The following is a 15,683-nucleotide window of genomic DNA, read 5'->3' as shown; positions in this document are numbered from 1 at the left end:
TGGCCGAACTTACGGCCGTATATACTTGTTTAGTTTAATATATACTACGTGTGGACTTCCTTGTAATTTAGAAGAAGTTTTAAGATACCTTGCCTTCGGTAAGTGTTACCGCAACCCAAGTCATTCGATTGTGGATGACAGTCTTCAGTAGAAGTTTCTACGCAATCCATGGTGGAGGGTACATAAGCTTCGGCCTGGCCGAACTTACGGCCGTATATACTTGTTTTGGAAATAATTCTGTAACTTTTGAATGGATAAAGATATCAACATAATTTTTTCTTTGTGTGAAAGTTGTTTTGCTCAAAGTTTGCAAATTTGTGGGTCTCTAGTGGGTCCACGGGCTGACCAGTAGGCGTTGAAAGTTGGTCACCTCGTGGGTATCAAATTTTGTGTTAGCTGTCAACTCCGCAGTTTTCAGCCGATTTCGGTGATTTTTTCTTTGCTGGATAGAACTTGTAAAGTCCGCGTGTGCAATTATCTTTTACCGTTCGTCGGATATGGGCCCACAATTTTTTTTTTTTTTTGCAAAATTTTGACAAAGTGGGTCAATATTTTGAACCTAGAAGTTCCGTTTTTGGGTGGATCCGCAATTCTTTCTTCTTAGCTGCATTCCCTACAAAATTCTACGAATTTTAGGAGAAAAAAATGTGTCCCTATGTATTTTAGATTAAAAGTTGTAAAGTCCACAAATTAGAATTTCCAAAAAAAAAATCTAATTTTTACCATTTGTGTGGAAAAAGGCACATACATTCTTTCTATCGTAACATGTTTTTTTATATATTTCACCCAATCTTTTTTACTTGTTTCTTATAGAACACCATATAAATATACGTTTTAAGCTTTTATCGGCCATTTTGTTCAAGTAGAATGTGAGTTCTTCTCCTCCCAAAATCAACAATTTTTTAAAAATAAAGTTTTTTTTTTCAAAAATTCGCTTTTGGCAAAGCACCGATTGCTAAGCCGATCTCTTTTCCAAAAAGCCCTATGTGTCCACTAACTAACTAAAAAAGATTGCAACATCGTATCAGTAAACAGCTGAGAAATATGAAAATTACAAAAAATAACGATTTTTGAACATATGTCCCGACTTCTATACCAATTTTGGGAATAGAATATTCAGCAATATTTCGTAAAACCATTTTCCCTGCAAAAATCAATAAAAATCATAATGATATCACAATTAGTTCAAAAGTTATTAACGTTTCAAGCCATATTTTTATTCCCAAAAAACCAGAATTTTTGAGAAAAATTGTTCCGTGCCCCAAAAACTTCAAATTTTCGTATTTTTTGTTTTTTTTTTCAATTGCATAGAAATAAAGATCTCTCAAATACCTTACCAACGATGTATTATATTTAGACCCGTGCTTAGCTAAATGCGCCAAAATTTCGTACTAAACGTCACTAACTTGGGTAAAATAATGCATTTCTGCAAATGTACGTTTATATGGGGGCTATACTAAATTTGAACCGATTTAAATCATAAATTTAAATCGGCACACCTAACGATACCATCAAATATATTCCTTGTGCAAAATTTTAAGCAAATCAGGCTTCTGGAGCCATATAAGTGCATATTGGGCATAAGATATATATGGGGGCTATATCTAAATCTGAACCGATTTCAACAAAACTCGACATGCGTAGCTAGAATGTTAATTCTTCTACCTGTGCAAAATTTCAAGTAAATTATGTTGATATTTTTATACATTCAAAAGTTACAGAATTATTTTCAAAAAAAAGCGATTTGGAACCACTGTGCAACGGTCACGAAATTCGTCTTAGAGTGAACAACGATCTCGGTTGAATTTACCATAACATTGGTTCTTGACGAAGCTTCATCGCAAACTATTGAATTGTACATTTATTGAGTTAATCCACGTCGAAAGTTTAATTCAATTGTGTTTGGGCGAGATGAATCTTTTAAGTTGCTGTTCTGAGTACGTATAATATGTCAAGCTTTACGGCAGAGCTGTCAGTTGGAAGATTGAAACACTAGGGCTGCATAATACCGAAATATAAAAGCAAACATCTTTTTATACCAAGCAAACATCATTTCGGCATTGGTGCCATTTTGTTTTTTTCAACCATGTAAAAAAGGAATTGGGTGTAATTAAAAATAAACCGAAATCATTAAGTTAATTGAAAAAATTTACAAATTGCAAAATTGTTAACTTTTCCTCTTTCCCGGCAAAAATTAAATTTTGTTTTTAACTTTATATGCATAAGTTAAGCTTCCACATAAAGTTTTGGAAATTACATTTGTATCCATGGAGAGGACATGAATCCTAGTATGTGTGTCTGTATGTTAAAGCATGATTGTTTCATTGTTATTCTTGTTGCTGGTTACATTTTACAAATGAGTTTTTGATATTTCCTTTTGTTGTTAACAATTCTGAACTCGGAAAAGAAGAGGACTCTTTAGCAGTCACTCACTGATATTCGTGTAACCCTCGTTAAGCAATTCGAAAACAGGAAGATGAGCATTGTTCGTTCGAATCACCTTGGTTCGAATAGGAGAACCAAGGAGAGAAATGTAAAAATAAACATGGATGATGAAAAGCATTCTTATAATTGTACTGAATCAAAATTACTTTTGTAGGCCAAAAGGAACTTTTTCATTTTGGTAAAGGTCATTTCTTTCTTGCTTATGAAAGAGATGCACCTGGATAAAATGGTTAGCAAGTCCGCTTGTCGTACAAATTGTCATGATTTTATTATGGTACTCACGTCAGTCAATCTGCTCTCGAGTGTAACGTGTGAGAAAGACCTAAAATTGGTGTGAATTACTCTTTAATTTTTTCCGTTGTAGCAAAAGTGTTGCAATACCAAATTTTATGCAGGTTCGTTCCACAGTCTTATTGATATCTTGAAAGCTGTAATTAAATTAAACTATGGTCGTTCAGTACAAGGCCGACTGAGCTGATGATGCCCCTGTCTAGCAATGCGTGATTTAGGGAGCCACCGTGGTGCAATGGTTAGCATGCCCGCCTTGCATACAAAAGGTCGTGGGTTCGATTCCTGCTTCGACCGAACACCAACAAGTATAAACGGCCGTAAGTTCGGCCAGGCCGAATCTTATGTACCCTCCACCATGGATTGCGTAGAAACTTCTACGAAAGACTGTCATCCACAATCGAATTACTTGGGTTGTCGTATCTTAAATCGTTTTCTAAATTGTGAGTTAGTCCATACGTGGTACATATTAGACAAAAAAGGTATGTGTAGGTAAGTCTACAAATAATTACTTATTAAATATGGGGCTCGCTTATATGGTGGCTATATACAATTATGAACTTGATATGGACAAATTTTTGTGTGATTGGGGATCGATTTATCTGAGGGCTATATATAACTATAGACCGATATGGACCTAGTTAGGCATGGTTGTTAACGGCCATATACTAGCACGATGTACCAAATTTCAACTGACTCGGATGAAATTTGCTCCTCCAAGAGGCTCCAAAACCAAATCTCGGGATCGGTTTATATGGGGGCTATATATGATTATGGACTGATATGGACCACTTTTGGCATGGCTTTTAAATATCATATACTACCACCACGTACAAAATTTCAACCAGATCGGATGAATTTTGCTTCTCCAAAAGGCACCGGAGGTCAAATCTGGGGATCGGTTTATATGGGTGCTATATATAATTATGGACTGATATGAACCAATTCCTGCATGGTTGTTGGATACCATATACTAACATCACGTACCAAATTTCAACCAAATCGGATGAATTTTGATCTTCCAAGGGGCTCCGGAGGTCAAATCTGGGGATGGGTTTATATGGGGGCTATATATAATTATGGACCGATTTCGACCACTTTTTGCATGCGAGTTTGAGGCCATATATTAACACCACGTACCAAATTTCAGCCGGATTGGATGAAATTTGCTTCTCTTAGAGGCCTCGCAAGCCAAATCGGGGGATCGGTTTATATGGGAGCTATATATAATTATAGACCGATGTGGACCAATTTTTGCATGGTTGTTAGAGACCATATACTAACACCATGTACCAAATTTCAGCCGGATCGGATGAAATTTGCTTCTCTTAGATGCCTCGCAAGACAAATCAGGGGGATCGGTTTATATGGGGGCTATATATAGTTATGGACCGATGTGGAATTTTTGCATGATTGTTAGAGACCACATACTAACACCATGTACCAAATTTCAGCCGGATCGGATGAAATTTGCTTCTCTTAGAGGCTTCGCAAGCCAAATCGGGGGATCGGTTTATATGGGGGCTATACGTAAAAGTGGACCGATATGGCCCATTTGCAATACCACCCGACCTACATCAATAACAACTACTTGTGCCAAGTTTCAAGTCGATAGCTTGTTTCGTTCGGAAGTTAGCGTGATTTCAACAGACGGACGGACGGACATGCTTAGATCGACTCAGAATTTCACCACGACCCAGAATATATATACTTTATGGGGTCTTAGAGCAATATTTCGATGTGTTACAAACGGAATGACAAAGTTAATATACCCCCCATCCTGAAAAGTTTTTCAGCGGTGGATTATCCCACCTCAGTAATGCTGGTGACATTTCTGAGGGTTTCAAAGCTCTCTCTCAATGTGGAACGCCGTGCGGACTCGGCTATAAAAAGGAGGTCCGTTGTCATTGATCTTAACATAGAATCGGGCAGCACTCAGTGATACGAGAGAAGTTCACCAATGTGGTATAACAATGGACCTGATACATCGGGCTGCCACCTAACCTAACCTATGGTCGTTCAATACAAGGCCGACTGAGCTGCCCTTGTCGAACAATGTGTGATTTAGGATATGTCTCGTTCGGATTCAGACTTATTTGTTACCGTTATATTTTATATCCTCTGAATATACAATCATCCTCCACATGCTTTAAGCGTTCATTTGAGAGAAACTGATTTGGACTAGCAATCACATTTTAATTTATAAACTTAATAAAGGTTGATATAGGTACCAAATGTGTCGCGAAGGTACACTGTTAGAAAAATATGTTTTTCATATGTTCCGATATAAACAAAATGTGTTTAGGGCACAATTTTTAAACATAATATATTTAAGTGCAAACATGTAATGTTCCTAAACTAACACTACATGTTTGGGATACATATATTAATATGTTAGAATATATTATGTTTGGGGCATGAATGTTTCATAAAAATAATATGTGTGAATGTAAACATATATAAATTTACAAATTTCAAGTAAACATATATATGTTGTGATATTTTACTCAGAAAGCGACAGAGAGAGACAGAGAGAGACAGAGAGAGAGAGAGAGAGAGAGAGTATAGAGAAAGAAATAGAGGTGGAAACCGGAAGGGTTGACGAAAGATATCAACATAACGCGGCGAGAGAATCAAAAGAGAGCTATTTGTGAATGTTGTTTCGGAAAACTGTTTTATGATAAGGCCAAAATTTTGATATGCTAAGTCTAAATATTATTTAATTTGAATATTAGAATGAGTATTCGGAGTAAAGAGAATAGACATTCTGAATCAAGAGAATAGATATTTGAAAAACAGCATGTGTTTTCGCCTTGAGAGTAGGATTTTATGTATGTGTGGACATGTGTTTTGTTTATCATTTTGGCATTATGGGAACAATTTTTTTTCTTGGTTCGTTAAAAGAAGTCGGAACGTACAAGGAGTAAGTCAAAATATTCAAGCAATTAAGTTCGAGTTTTGCAGCTAAAACAATTGAAAAAGTTTATTTTCTTTAAAATGAATTATTAAAGAAAAGTAAAAGGCAAAACAGGGTAATTTTAGAGCGATAATACCAACTTAATACCGGCCTTAAAGGTAAAAATGAATTTAAGTACAAAACAAGATAAGTTTTAAATGCATTTAAAATGGTGTTAAATGCTAGTAAAAAACTGTTCACGCCTAAATAAATTTATGTGTATATTATAAAATTATTTATGTATGTTTATACTCGACTCCACGTTCTTCTTTTGTTAGAGTTTTTGAATTCCTTCCAAAATTTCAAACTTTTATACCACAAACAGTTTTTTTTTGTTACAAAATTGTTATTTTTGCAATAAAAAATAATATTTTATCCAAAAGCTCAGTCCATTTCGTTTGCACTGTTTTTTTCTGACTGTAAATCTTTAATAACCCACATTTCGAAGTTTCGTTATAAACATGTAATATAGTATAAATATAAATGTGTTAATTAAAAAAAAAATAAATAAACAAAAAAAATGGTGTTCAGTCGGAGCAGGGATTGAACCCACGACCCTTGGCATGCAAGGCAGACATGCTAACCACTGCTCCACGTGGCCAACAAATATATGTTTTTGTTAAATAATGTTATGTTTGCATGGGCTCGTGGGAGCTGCAAACTATGCTATATAAATGTAACTTAAAACGATAATTGTCTACTGGTGACTACAACAGCTACGTAGCCCAGTGGATAGTGTGTTGGCTTACAAACTGTATGGTCCTCGGTTCGAATCTCCGTCCAGGCGAAAGGTAAAATTTAAAAAAAAATATAAAATTGAATAATTTCTTCAACATTATTTGTATTACAGAAAAAGCAATGGCTAAATTACAGAAAAAACAATGGCTAAAATCAAGGAATTAAAGAAGGAGTTGCTTGACCACCCACCTTATTCTCCTGATTTAGCTCCCAGTGACTTTTACTTGTTCCCAAAACTAAAAAAAATCCTTGCTGGCAAGCGTTTTACCTCAAATGAAGATGCGATTACAGTCGTAATCCACTATTTTGAAGACCTGGAGGAAAACTATTTTAATGAAGGGATAGAATTGCTATAAAAGCGTTGGACTAAGTGTATTGAAGTTTCAGGAGATTATATTGAAAAATAACAATATTTTTGAAAATCTATCTATTCTCTTTCATTGATAGGCTAAGAAGTTTCCGAACCGCCCTCGTATATATACTTTATTGGGGTCTTAGAGCAATATTTCGATGTGTTACAAACGGAATGACAAAGTTAATATACCCCCCATCCTATGGTGGAGGGTATACAAATTAAACCAAAGATGCTAAATCCTCAAAATAAGTTTTAGCATAGTACAGCGTTTCTATCTTAAATCTGAAGATTCAATATTTCAGTTAAACTTAGGACGATTTCTTTAAATCAGAAATATTTTTCTTTACTTTAAGGAAATTTTGCCTTAGTTCAAAGGGATAGAACTTCAATGGTGGGACGTATATTTCTAAAATGTGTGTCCTCAATTAAAAATAAAGCAAAGATTATAAACTTTCTATTAATTAAAATTTCATTATTGTAATGAAAATTGTTCTTAACATAGCGTAAATTGTGCATCTCAATCTTTGATACCACGTAAATATTTTTTTTCAGTGTATGGAAGGCTCAACTACCATGGGATTTCCTTGAAGATGAATGGTATTATCACATAATAGTATTAAAAACTAAAAACCACTGTACTTTTATTGTTGCTCTAGCTACAAAGTATGCTACACAGTTGCATGTTATAATGGTTTTGGCTTAAGCCCTACGTGAGCTTAAGGTTATATTAGCTGATGTTGTATTCCTCTCATGCGACTGTAGCAATCCTCTCCAGACCTTTGCAATGGCATTTGCAAAGGCCCTTAACAGTTGCCTTTCGTTCGTCTCGCCATTTGTTTCAGAGCTTCGTTGTTGCTTTTGTTAGTTATTTGTACTTAATTTTACTTATAAATGTTTTGCCCGTAGCTTCTGGTGAATTGTTGTTTTGTACACTTTTCGGAAGAATTGCAACAATGATACTTCTACTTCCAATGGGAGGTTTGTAAGTTTTCTAGTTTATTTTTTGTTTCGATGCAAGAAAACGGCAAGAAAATGTAATTAATTACAGTTTTCCTTTTTATTTAGATGAAAAACAATAGAAATGAAAATTTTCAATTTTAATTGAATGTTAGGGAACAATAGCAAGGGTTACAAATTGAATTTACCTGCATTGTAGTTTTCTTTGTGGAATTTGGAGTCGAGCTCTCTGTTGGATAATCGCATGGAAAAGTTTAAAAACCATTATATCTCATATGCAAGAATAGGTTAGGTTAGGTTAGGTGGCAGCCCAATGTATCAGGCTCACTTAGACTATTCAGCCCATTGCGATACCACATTGGTGAACTTCTCTCTTATCACTGAGTGCTGCCCGATTCCATGCTAGGCTCAATGACAAGGGACCTCCTTTTTATAGCCGAGTCCGAACGGCGTTTCACATTGCAGTGAAACCACTTAGAGAAGTTTTGAGACCCTCAGAAATGTCACCAGCATTACTGAGGTGGGATAATCCACCATGGAAGAATAAACTATCATATTTGAAATTTCCAACTTTTCTAATCTGAATTAAAAGCCTTGAATTCCGATCGTCGCTGATAAGTATGGCCAACATCATTAATAACACAAGTTCTGTTGATTAAGAACTGAATATTGTTTTTCAGGTTATTTGGGACGTTGAATCCAAATCTTTCTATCATCTCGACTTTTCGAGATATACCGTTATCTTAAAAATTAAGGAACTTCCGCTACATATTTGGGATAACTTGAAAACGGTTCACCATATTAAATTTAAACAAGTATATACGGCCGTAAGTTCGACCAAGCCGAATCTTATGTACCCTCCACCATGGATTGCGTAGACATTTCTATTAAAGACTGTCATCCACAATCGAATTACTTGGGTTGTAGTAATACTTACCGATGGCAAGGTGTCTTAATTCTTCTTAACATCGTCTTCTAATAAGTTAGTCCATACGTGGTATATATTAGACAAAAAAGGTATATATAAGTCTAAATAATTACGAACCCATATGGACTTTTGCGCGGTAATTAATGAGCCGGAGTTGAATTATGGGGGTCGCTTTATATGGGGCTACATACAATTATGAACCGATATGGACCAATTTTTGTGTGATTGGGGATCGGTTTATCTGACTAACTATATACCGATATGGACCTAGTTTGGCATGGGTGTTAGCGGCCATATACTAGCACAATGTACTAAATTTCAACTGAATCGGGTGAAATTTGTTCCTCCAAGGGGCTCCAAAACCAAATCTGGGGATCGGTTTATATGGTTGCTATATTTGGGAGCCACCGTGGTGCAATGGTTAGCATGCCCGCCTTGCATACACAAGGGCGTGGGTTCGATTCCTGCTTCGACCGAACACCAAAAATTTTTTCAGCGGTAGATTATCCCACCTCAGTAATGCTGGTTACATTTCTAAGTCTTTCAAAGCTTCTCTACACTCAAGCAAAAGTTTACTTGGATCCAAAGATTTTTACGTTCCTTTAATGATTTTGGTATTAGGTTAGGTTAGGTGGCAGCCCGATGTATCAGGCTCACTTAGACTATTCATTCCATTGTGATACCACATTGGTGATTTTCTCTCTTATCACTGAGTGCTGCCCGATTCCATGATTTTGGTATTGATTCCGAGCTAAAGATGCGAGTTCTTTAAAATAAGGACATTTTTTGCGACCTATCTGGCTTTAAATCTAGAATCTTTAAAATTATAATTAGGATACAGATCTCATTTACCGAATTTTCATTCTATTTTTCCGGTATATTAATAAAGCTATTTACGTACAAACCAACGCCAGTTTAAAAATCCAAATTATGACGGATATTTCGAGGTAAAAAATATTTTCTTAATTCCAAAATAAACTTTAAACAAAAGATGCTAAATCCTCAAAATAAGTCTTAGCCTATATTTGAAGCGTTTTTATCTTAAATCTAAAGATTAAATATTTCAGTTAATTTAAGGTCAATTTCTTTACATCAAAAATGTGTTTCTTTACTTTAAGGAAAATTAGCCTTAGTTCAAAGACATGCGAATTTAATGGAGGGACGCAAGTTTACAAAATTTGTGTCCTAAATTTAATGAAAAAAATTTTTGAAACAAAGATTATAAACTTTATTTTAATTAAAATTTCATTATTTTAAAGAAATTTGTGCTTAATATTTTGTAAATTTCGCATCCTAAAATTTAGGTTGCGTAATCTTTAATATCACGTATATATGTTTTTCAGTGTATGTGGTTTCACTGCAATGTGGAACGCCGTTCAGACTCGGCTATCAAAAAGGAGGTCCCTTGTCATTGAGCTTAACATCGGGCAGCACTCAGTGATAAGAGAGAAGTTCACCAATGTGGTATCACAATGGACTGAATAGTCTAAGTGAGCCTGATACATCGGGCTGCCACCTAACCTAACCTAACCTAACCTATGGGTGCTATATATGATTATGGACCTATATGGACCAATTTTGGCATGGTTGTTAAATACCATAAACTAAGACCACGTACCAAATTTCAACACGATGATCTTTGCTTCTCCAAAAGGCTCCGGAGATCAAATCTGGGGATCGGTTTATATGGGGGCTATATATAATTATGGACTGATGTGTGCATGGTTGTTAGAGGCCATATACTAACACCACGTACCAAATTACAACCGGATCGGATGAATTTTGCTCCTCCAAGAGGTCCGGAGATCAAATCTGGGGATCGGTTTAGCCCCCATGGCTGTATATAATTATAGACCGATATGAACCAATTTTTGCATGGTTGTTTGAGACCATATACTAACACCATTTACCAAATTTCAGCCGTATAGTATGAAGTTTGCTTTTCTTAGAGGCTCCGCAAGCCAAATCTGGTGGTCGGTTTATATAGGGGCTATTCGTGAAAGTGGTCCAATATGACCCATGTGCAATATCATCCGACCTACATCAATAACAACTACGTATGCCAAGTTTCAAGTCGACAGTTTGTTTTGTTGGTAACCCTACGGGAAATGGATCAACCACAGAACCGGTACAGGACTAGTCCCTGGAGTGTATGGACCAGTCCCAGTGTTGGTCAAAACGTATGGAAGGGACCGGACACTTTAACATGAGTTTGTCATTGAGGGGGTAAATTTACATTTTAGGACGCGTCTTGGACTCATCCCAAAGGACACGTCCTGGGACAAGTTAACAGTAGCACCCCATATACAGGTCCTCAGGAACCCGTCTCGGATAAACTCTTAGAAATCCGTTTCAATTTGGGCTCTTAATCGAACCCGAAATGAGAAAAAAACTTTTGAAATATGTCGAACAATAGGTTATTCTGATAATTTTATTTCAATAAATGTGAAAATGCTTGATATTAAAATCTTAATGGGTCTAAGATTTTAATATCAAGCGAGTACGGAAATAAATAAATTACGACTATTTAAAAATTGGAACTAACTGGAGCACAGGTACCAGTTCTGTGATAGGTCTGTCAGTGGCAGTTTGCACCAATTTCCCGTAGGGAAGTATATATATTGTCGTGAGGTCAAAGATTTCATGTCTTTAAAATACGAATGCAAATTTTGCTTAGGACATAAGACGAATTTCTCTAATATAAAGTTGTTTTCCTTGTCTAAAAGTCGATAAACTTTTCAATGAAGTCGTTTTGTCCTTATATTTAAGTGATTTGACTTAAAATGGGTATCATAATATGAAAGAACAAATTTTTGGGGTAAAGTCAACTTGACTTTAATAATTCAGAAAAATTCTTTAAAATCAATGACATTATCTTTAAATTTGTTTCCTTTTTGCATCTTGACTACAAAGCAAAAAATCGTTCAAAAATAGGACATGTTTTTCAACACTTTATTTTAAAGATGTTGTTTACTTGAAAAATAACATAATTTCTACTGGAAGTCGACTTTGAATTTGGAAAATAAAGTTTATGTTAGCTCGATTTTAAAGTACTTTGATAGCATATGAAGAAAACAAGCTGAAACAGCGAACAATTAAAATTTGCTTCCTAAAAGCAAGAACACAAAACCCGACTTTAAAAGAGAATTGTATCTTAAAAGTATCCTTACTTGTGTTCTCCGATTCTTTGGCTCGGAATCAATACCAAAATTTTTAAAGTAAAAACAAAATCTTTGGAACCGGGCATGCTTTTTTTTAGTGTACTTTATGGGATCTTAGAGCAATATTTCGATGTGTTACAAACGGAATGACAAAGTTAATATATCCCCATCCTATGGCGGAGGATATAAAAAAAGCCGAAATTCCCAAACAATATTATCTTTAAGCCGTACTTACATTGATTTAAATTTTCCAAGTAGTTTTAGAGATATCGTCATTTGTATCTCGAAATGTCGAGCTGATGAAAAAAAAAAACCAAGTGCATATTTGAATTCAGCGTCCCAAATAACGTTAAAGACAATATTCAATTCTTAATCAAAAGAACCATAAAAAACTAACTTATCACATACAAACATTTACACACTAGAAAAAGTTATTTTTGTATGGAAATCGCGATTTATATAAATTCTGTAAATCGTGAACAAAATCAAAAGTTCTGCACTGATTTAATGAAAAAAAAAGCTTATTTTATTCGAAACATATTTAACTACCCAGCAAAAAAAGTGTCGCCAAAAAAGTAATGAAAATGTTCTTTTTGGATCCGGAAGTGGTGCAAAATTGACGCAGAAGCGATGAATTTAACATGGACTTGTCATAGGACGGAAGTCCTTCATTTCAACAGCCGTTGCACTGAATTTGCATAACTTCTTTAGGTGTAATCCGAATTCAATGTTTTGGATGTAAATTAAAAAATTCTGTGATATTTTGTCAAATAAATAATTTTTTATAATTTTTAATGGATTCTAACGCCTGTCGGAAACGTTTGACCTCAAATATTTTCAAAAATTCACAATTTTTCAGATTGGATTTAGCATTTTTTTTGACAAAATTTAAATGATTTGTATCATTTTATGAATTATTACTCTATTTTTAACATATTTGAAACAAAAAAAGTTAAAATTACCCATTAAAAGTATGAAAAAAACAAGTTATAAAAAACTGAATTAAAAGAACTTCAAGGGTAGTTAAAATAAAGAACATCATTGGGAGTGCATCTTCTGGAAGTGCTTTTAAAGTTGTGCCTTTGGACGAACTTCCAAATTTTTTTGCTGGGTAACTGTTTCTAGACAAAAACTGCGATTTTGGTTCCATTTTTATTTTTTAGGAAGTTTTAAAAAAACAAAAAACAAATTGGTCAAAAATTTTAATTTTTTTTTTTTCAAAACTTGAACGATATCTCTAAAAGTACTTCGAAAATTGGAAAACAATGTAAGTACGGCTTAAAGAGAATATTGTTTGGGAGTTTCGAATTTTTTAAAATTTAATATTATGAACCGTTTTCAAGTTATTCCAAAATATGTAGAGGAAGTGACTTAATTTTGAACATAACGGTATATCGCGGAAAGTCGAGCTGATAGAAAAAACAAGTGCAGATTTGGATGCAGCGACCTCAAATTAGTAAAAATTTGGTGTAAATTTCAAATCAACACAAAAAAGGTCAATTTTGTTCCCTTGTGTAATCTTTTGTAGGTGAATCCAAAAATGCAAAACTATGATCGTGGGTCAATGCAAATCACTTCCATTCGCATTTATTAGCACAGTAGATAAAGAAGGACCATTCTGAGTAAGACCCATCGTTGCCAAGCAAAAAATTTTGGAAGTTCTTCAATTCGGTTTACATATAGTTAGATTTACTATTCTTTTACTTGGTTACTTACTCGATTACGCCGCCTTCCATTTTAAGGAATCCTTTCATTAGAACAGACCATTGTATTACCAAGGCTGCAAGGAAAAGTGTATATCCTGTTGCACTGTATCCATATTTTCTGAGGAAGGTCATTAGGAAGCCAAAACCAACGAATATCATTACTTGAATGTCCTGGAAATCTGCAAAATAAAAGAATAGGATCTGAATACACTCCACAAATATTAAAGTGAAAAGAGTTAAAAATATACCCAGCAAATTCAGCACTGAAGAAATATTGACTAACAAACTACAGTACAATCTAAAGGTTAAAAAATTCTTTCATATTTTATTAATGTCGGTTAAAAGAACGTGAATTGCAAATATCTTCTCTATGGTTAATTTCAAAAATGTTCATCAGCTAAGAGCCGGACTCACATATCTAGACGTATCCATAGACTTAGGTTGGGTTAGGTTAGGTGGCAGCCCGATGTATCAGGCTCACTTAGACTATTCAGTCCATTGTTATACCACAGTGGTGAACTTCTCTCTCATCACTGAGTGCTGCCCTTAACATTCTATGTTAAGCTCAATGACAAGGGACCTCATTTTTATAGCCGATTCCGAAAATGGTTGTCAAAAAGTTTTTCGTTTATTACATTACCGTGGCGGATTAAAACAAAAGAGAACTCGTTTATCCAGGACATGATTTTTAATTTATGAAATGCTCAAATAGTAATAAATATTTACTACAGTGATTATCTATGATCCTCTATCACTTTTAATTTCATGTTATACGACAAATTAGTCCCAATAAAAAGCAATCTGGCAACACCAACGCGATTTGTCCTGATGAGATGTTCTGGATAGAGTGATATAAACTTGTTTTAGGTTATATTGATTAAAGGATGATTTTTTTTATCTACTATCTTTTTGGCAACACTGGTTTAAACAGCTGACGCACATTTTGTGTTTTGTTTCACATGTCAAACATCTTCAGTTTGGCCCATAATTTATCATTAATCGTCTTACAAACGAACAATAGTTGCAAATTATTGATTTTAATTATCAGAATGTGTGTTCTGTTAAGAAAGTAGACACTCAAAAAAAGTTTACTTGGATCAAAGATTTTGACCTTCCTTTAAGGATTTTGGTATTGATTCCGAGCCAAAGATGCGGGTTCTTTAAAATAAGGAATTTTTTGCGACCTATCTGGCTTTAAATCTAGGATCTATAAAAGTAAAATTAGGATACATGTCTCATTTCTCGAATTTTCATTCTATTTTTCCGGTATATTAATTAATAAAGCTATTAACGTACAAACAAATGCCAGTTTAAAAAGCCAAATTATGACGAATACTTCGAAGTAAAAAATATTTTCTTAATTCCAAAAAAAACTTTAAAGCAAAGATGCTAAATCCTCAAAATAAGTCTTAGCCTATATTTGAAGCATTTTTATCTTAAATCTAAAGATTCGATTTTTCAGTTAATTTAAGGACGATTTATTTAAGTCAAAAATGTATTTTTTTACTTTAAGGAAAATTTGCCTTAGTTTAGAGACATGGCAACTTTAACGAAGGGACGAATGTGTGTCCTAAATTTAATGAAAAAAATTTTGAAGCAAATATTATAAACTTTCTTTTAATTAAAATTTCATTATTTTAAAGAAATTTGTCCTTAATAGTGTGTAAATTGCGCATCCTCAAAATTGAGGTTGCGTAATCTTTAATATCACGTAAATATTTTTTTCAGTAGAGATCAGTGATGAAAAATACAATTTCTAAGAAAGTACAAAAAAAGGTTTTTTTTAGCGAAAAAGTACTTTTCACCAAAATCAACAAAAATTTCATTGGAAGATTATTGACAAGAGCTCCCTTAGACTAAATTTTAAAGAAAATATAGTAAATTTTGTTGAGTTGACCCCAATTTTATAAATAACTAGCGTAACCCGGCCCGCTTCGCTGCGCCTGCCGAAGCGTATTTGTAGGAACAGTTTGCGTTAACTTAGTCAACTTATCCTTCGTGCTGAAAACAAATTCGAAAAGATTTGAATTCTTTCAAACAAATCGAACTACTTGCTTTTTCGTTTATAGGTACAAATACGGCGGATATGCATATGTAAAATGGCTCGTCTTAAAAAATGTCGGGGAGAGGGTGTACCCTTTCCTCCAAT

The 15,683-nt window shown here is 34.3% G+C and overlaps 1 protein-coding gene across 1 annotated transcript in view; it reads right to left on the bottom strand.

The window, feature by feature from the left end:
• Rh50 (Rhesus blood group-associated glycoprotein Rh50) overlaps nucleotides 1-15,683 on the bottom strand; it is a 174,652-nt gene that overhangs the window by 104,121 nt on the left and 54,848 nt on the right. The window contains exon 2 of the mRNA XM_075304721.1: nucleotides 13,545-13,713. Coding sequence (XP_075160836.1) covers nucleotides 13,545-13,713 — 169 coding nt within the window. The remainder of the gene's footprint in view (nucleotides 1-13,544; nucleotides 13,714-15,683) is intronic.

This window comes from Haematobia irritans, chromosome 4 (genome assembly GCF_050003625.1).
Source record: "Haematobia irritans isolate KBUSLIRL chromosome 4, ASM5000362v1, whole genome shotgun sequence".
NCBI lineage: Eukaryota > Metazoa > Arthropoda > Insecta > Diptera > Muscidae > Haematobia > Haematobia irritans.
Note: the sequence above shows the minus strand (reverse complement) of the source record. Positions and strands in the feature narration are given on the sequence as shown.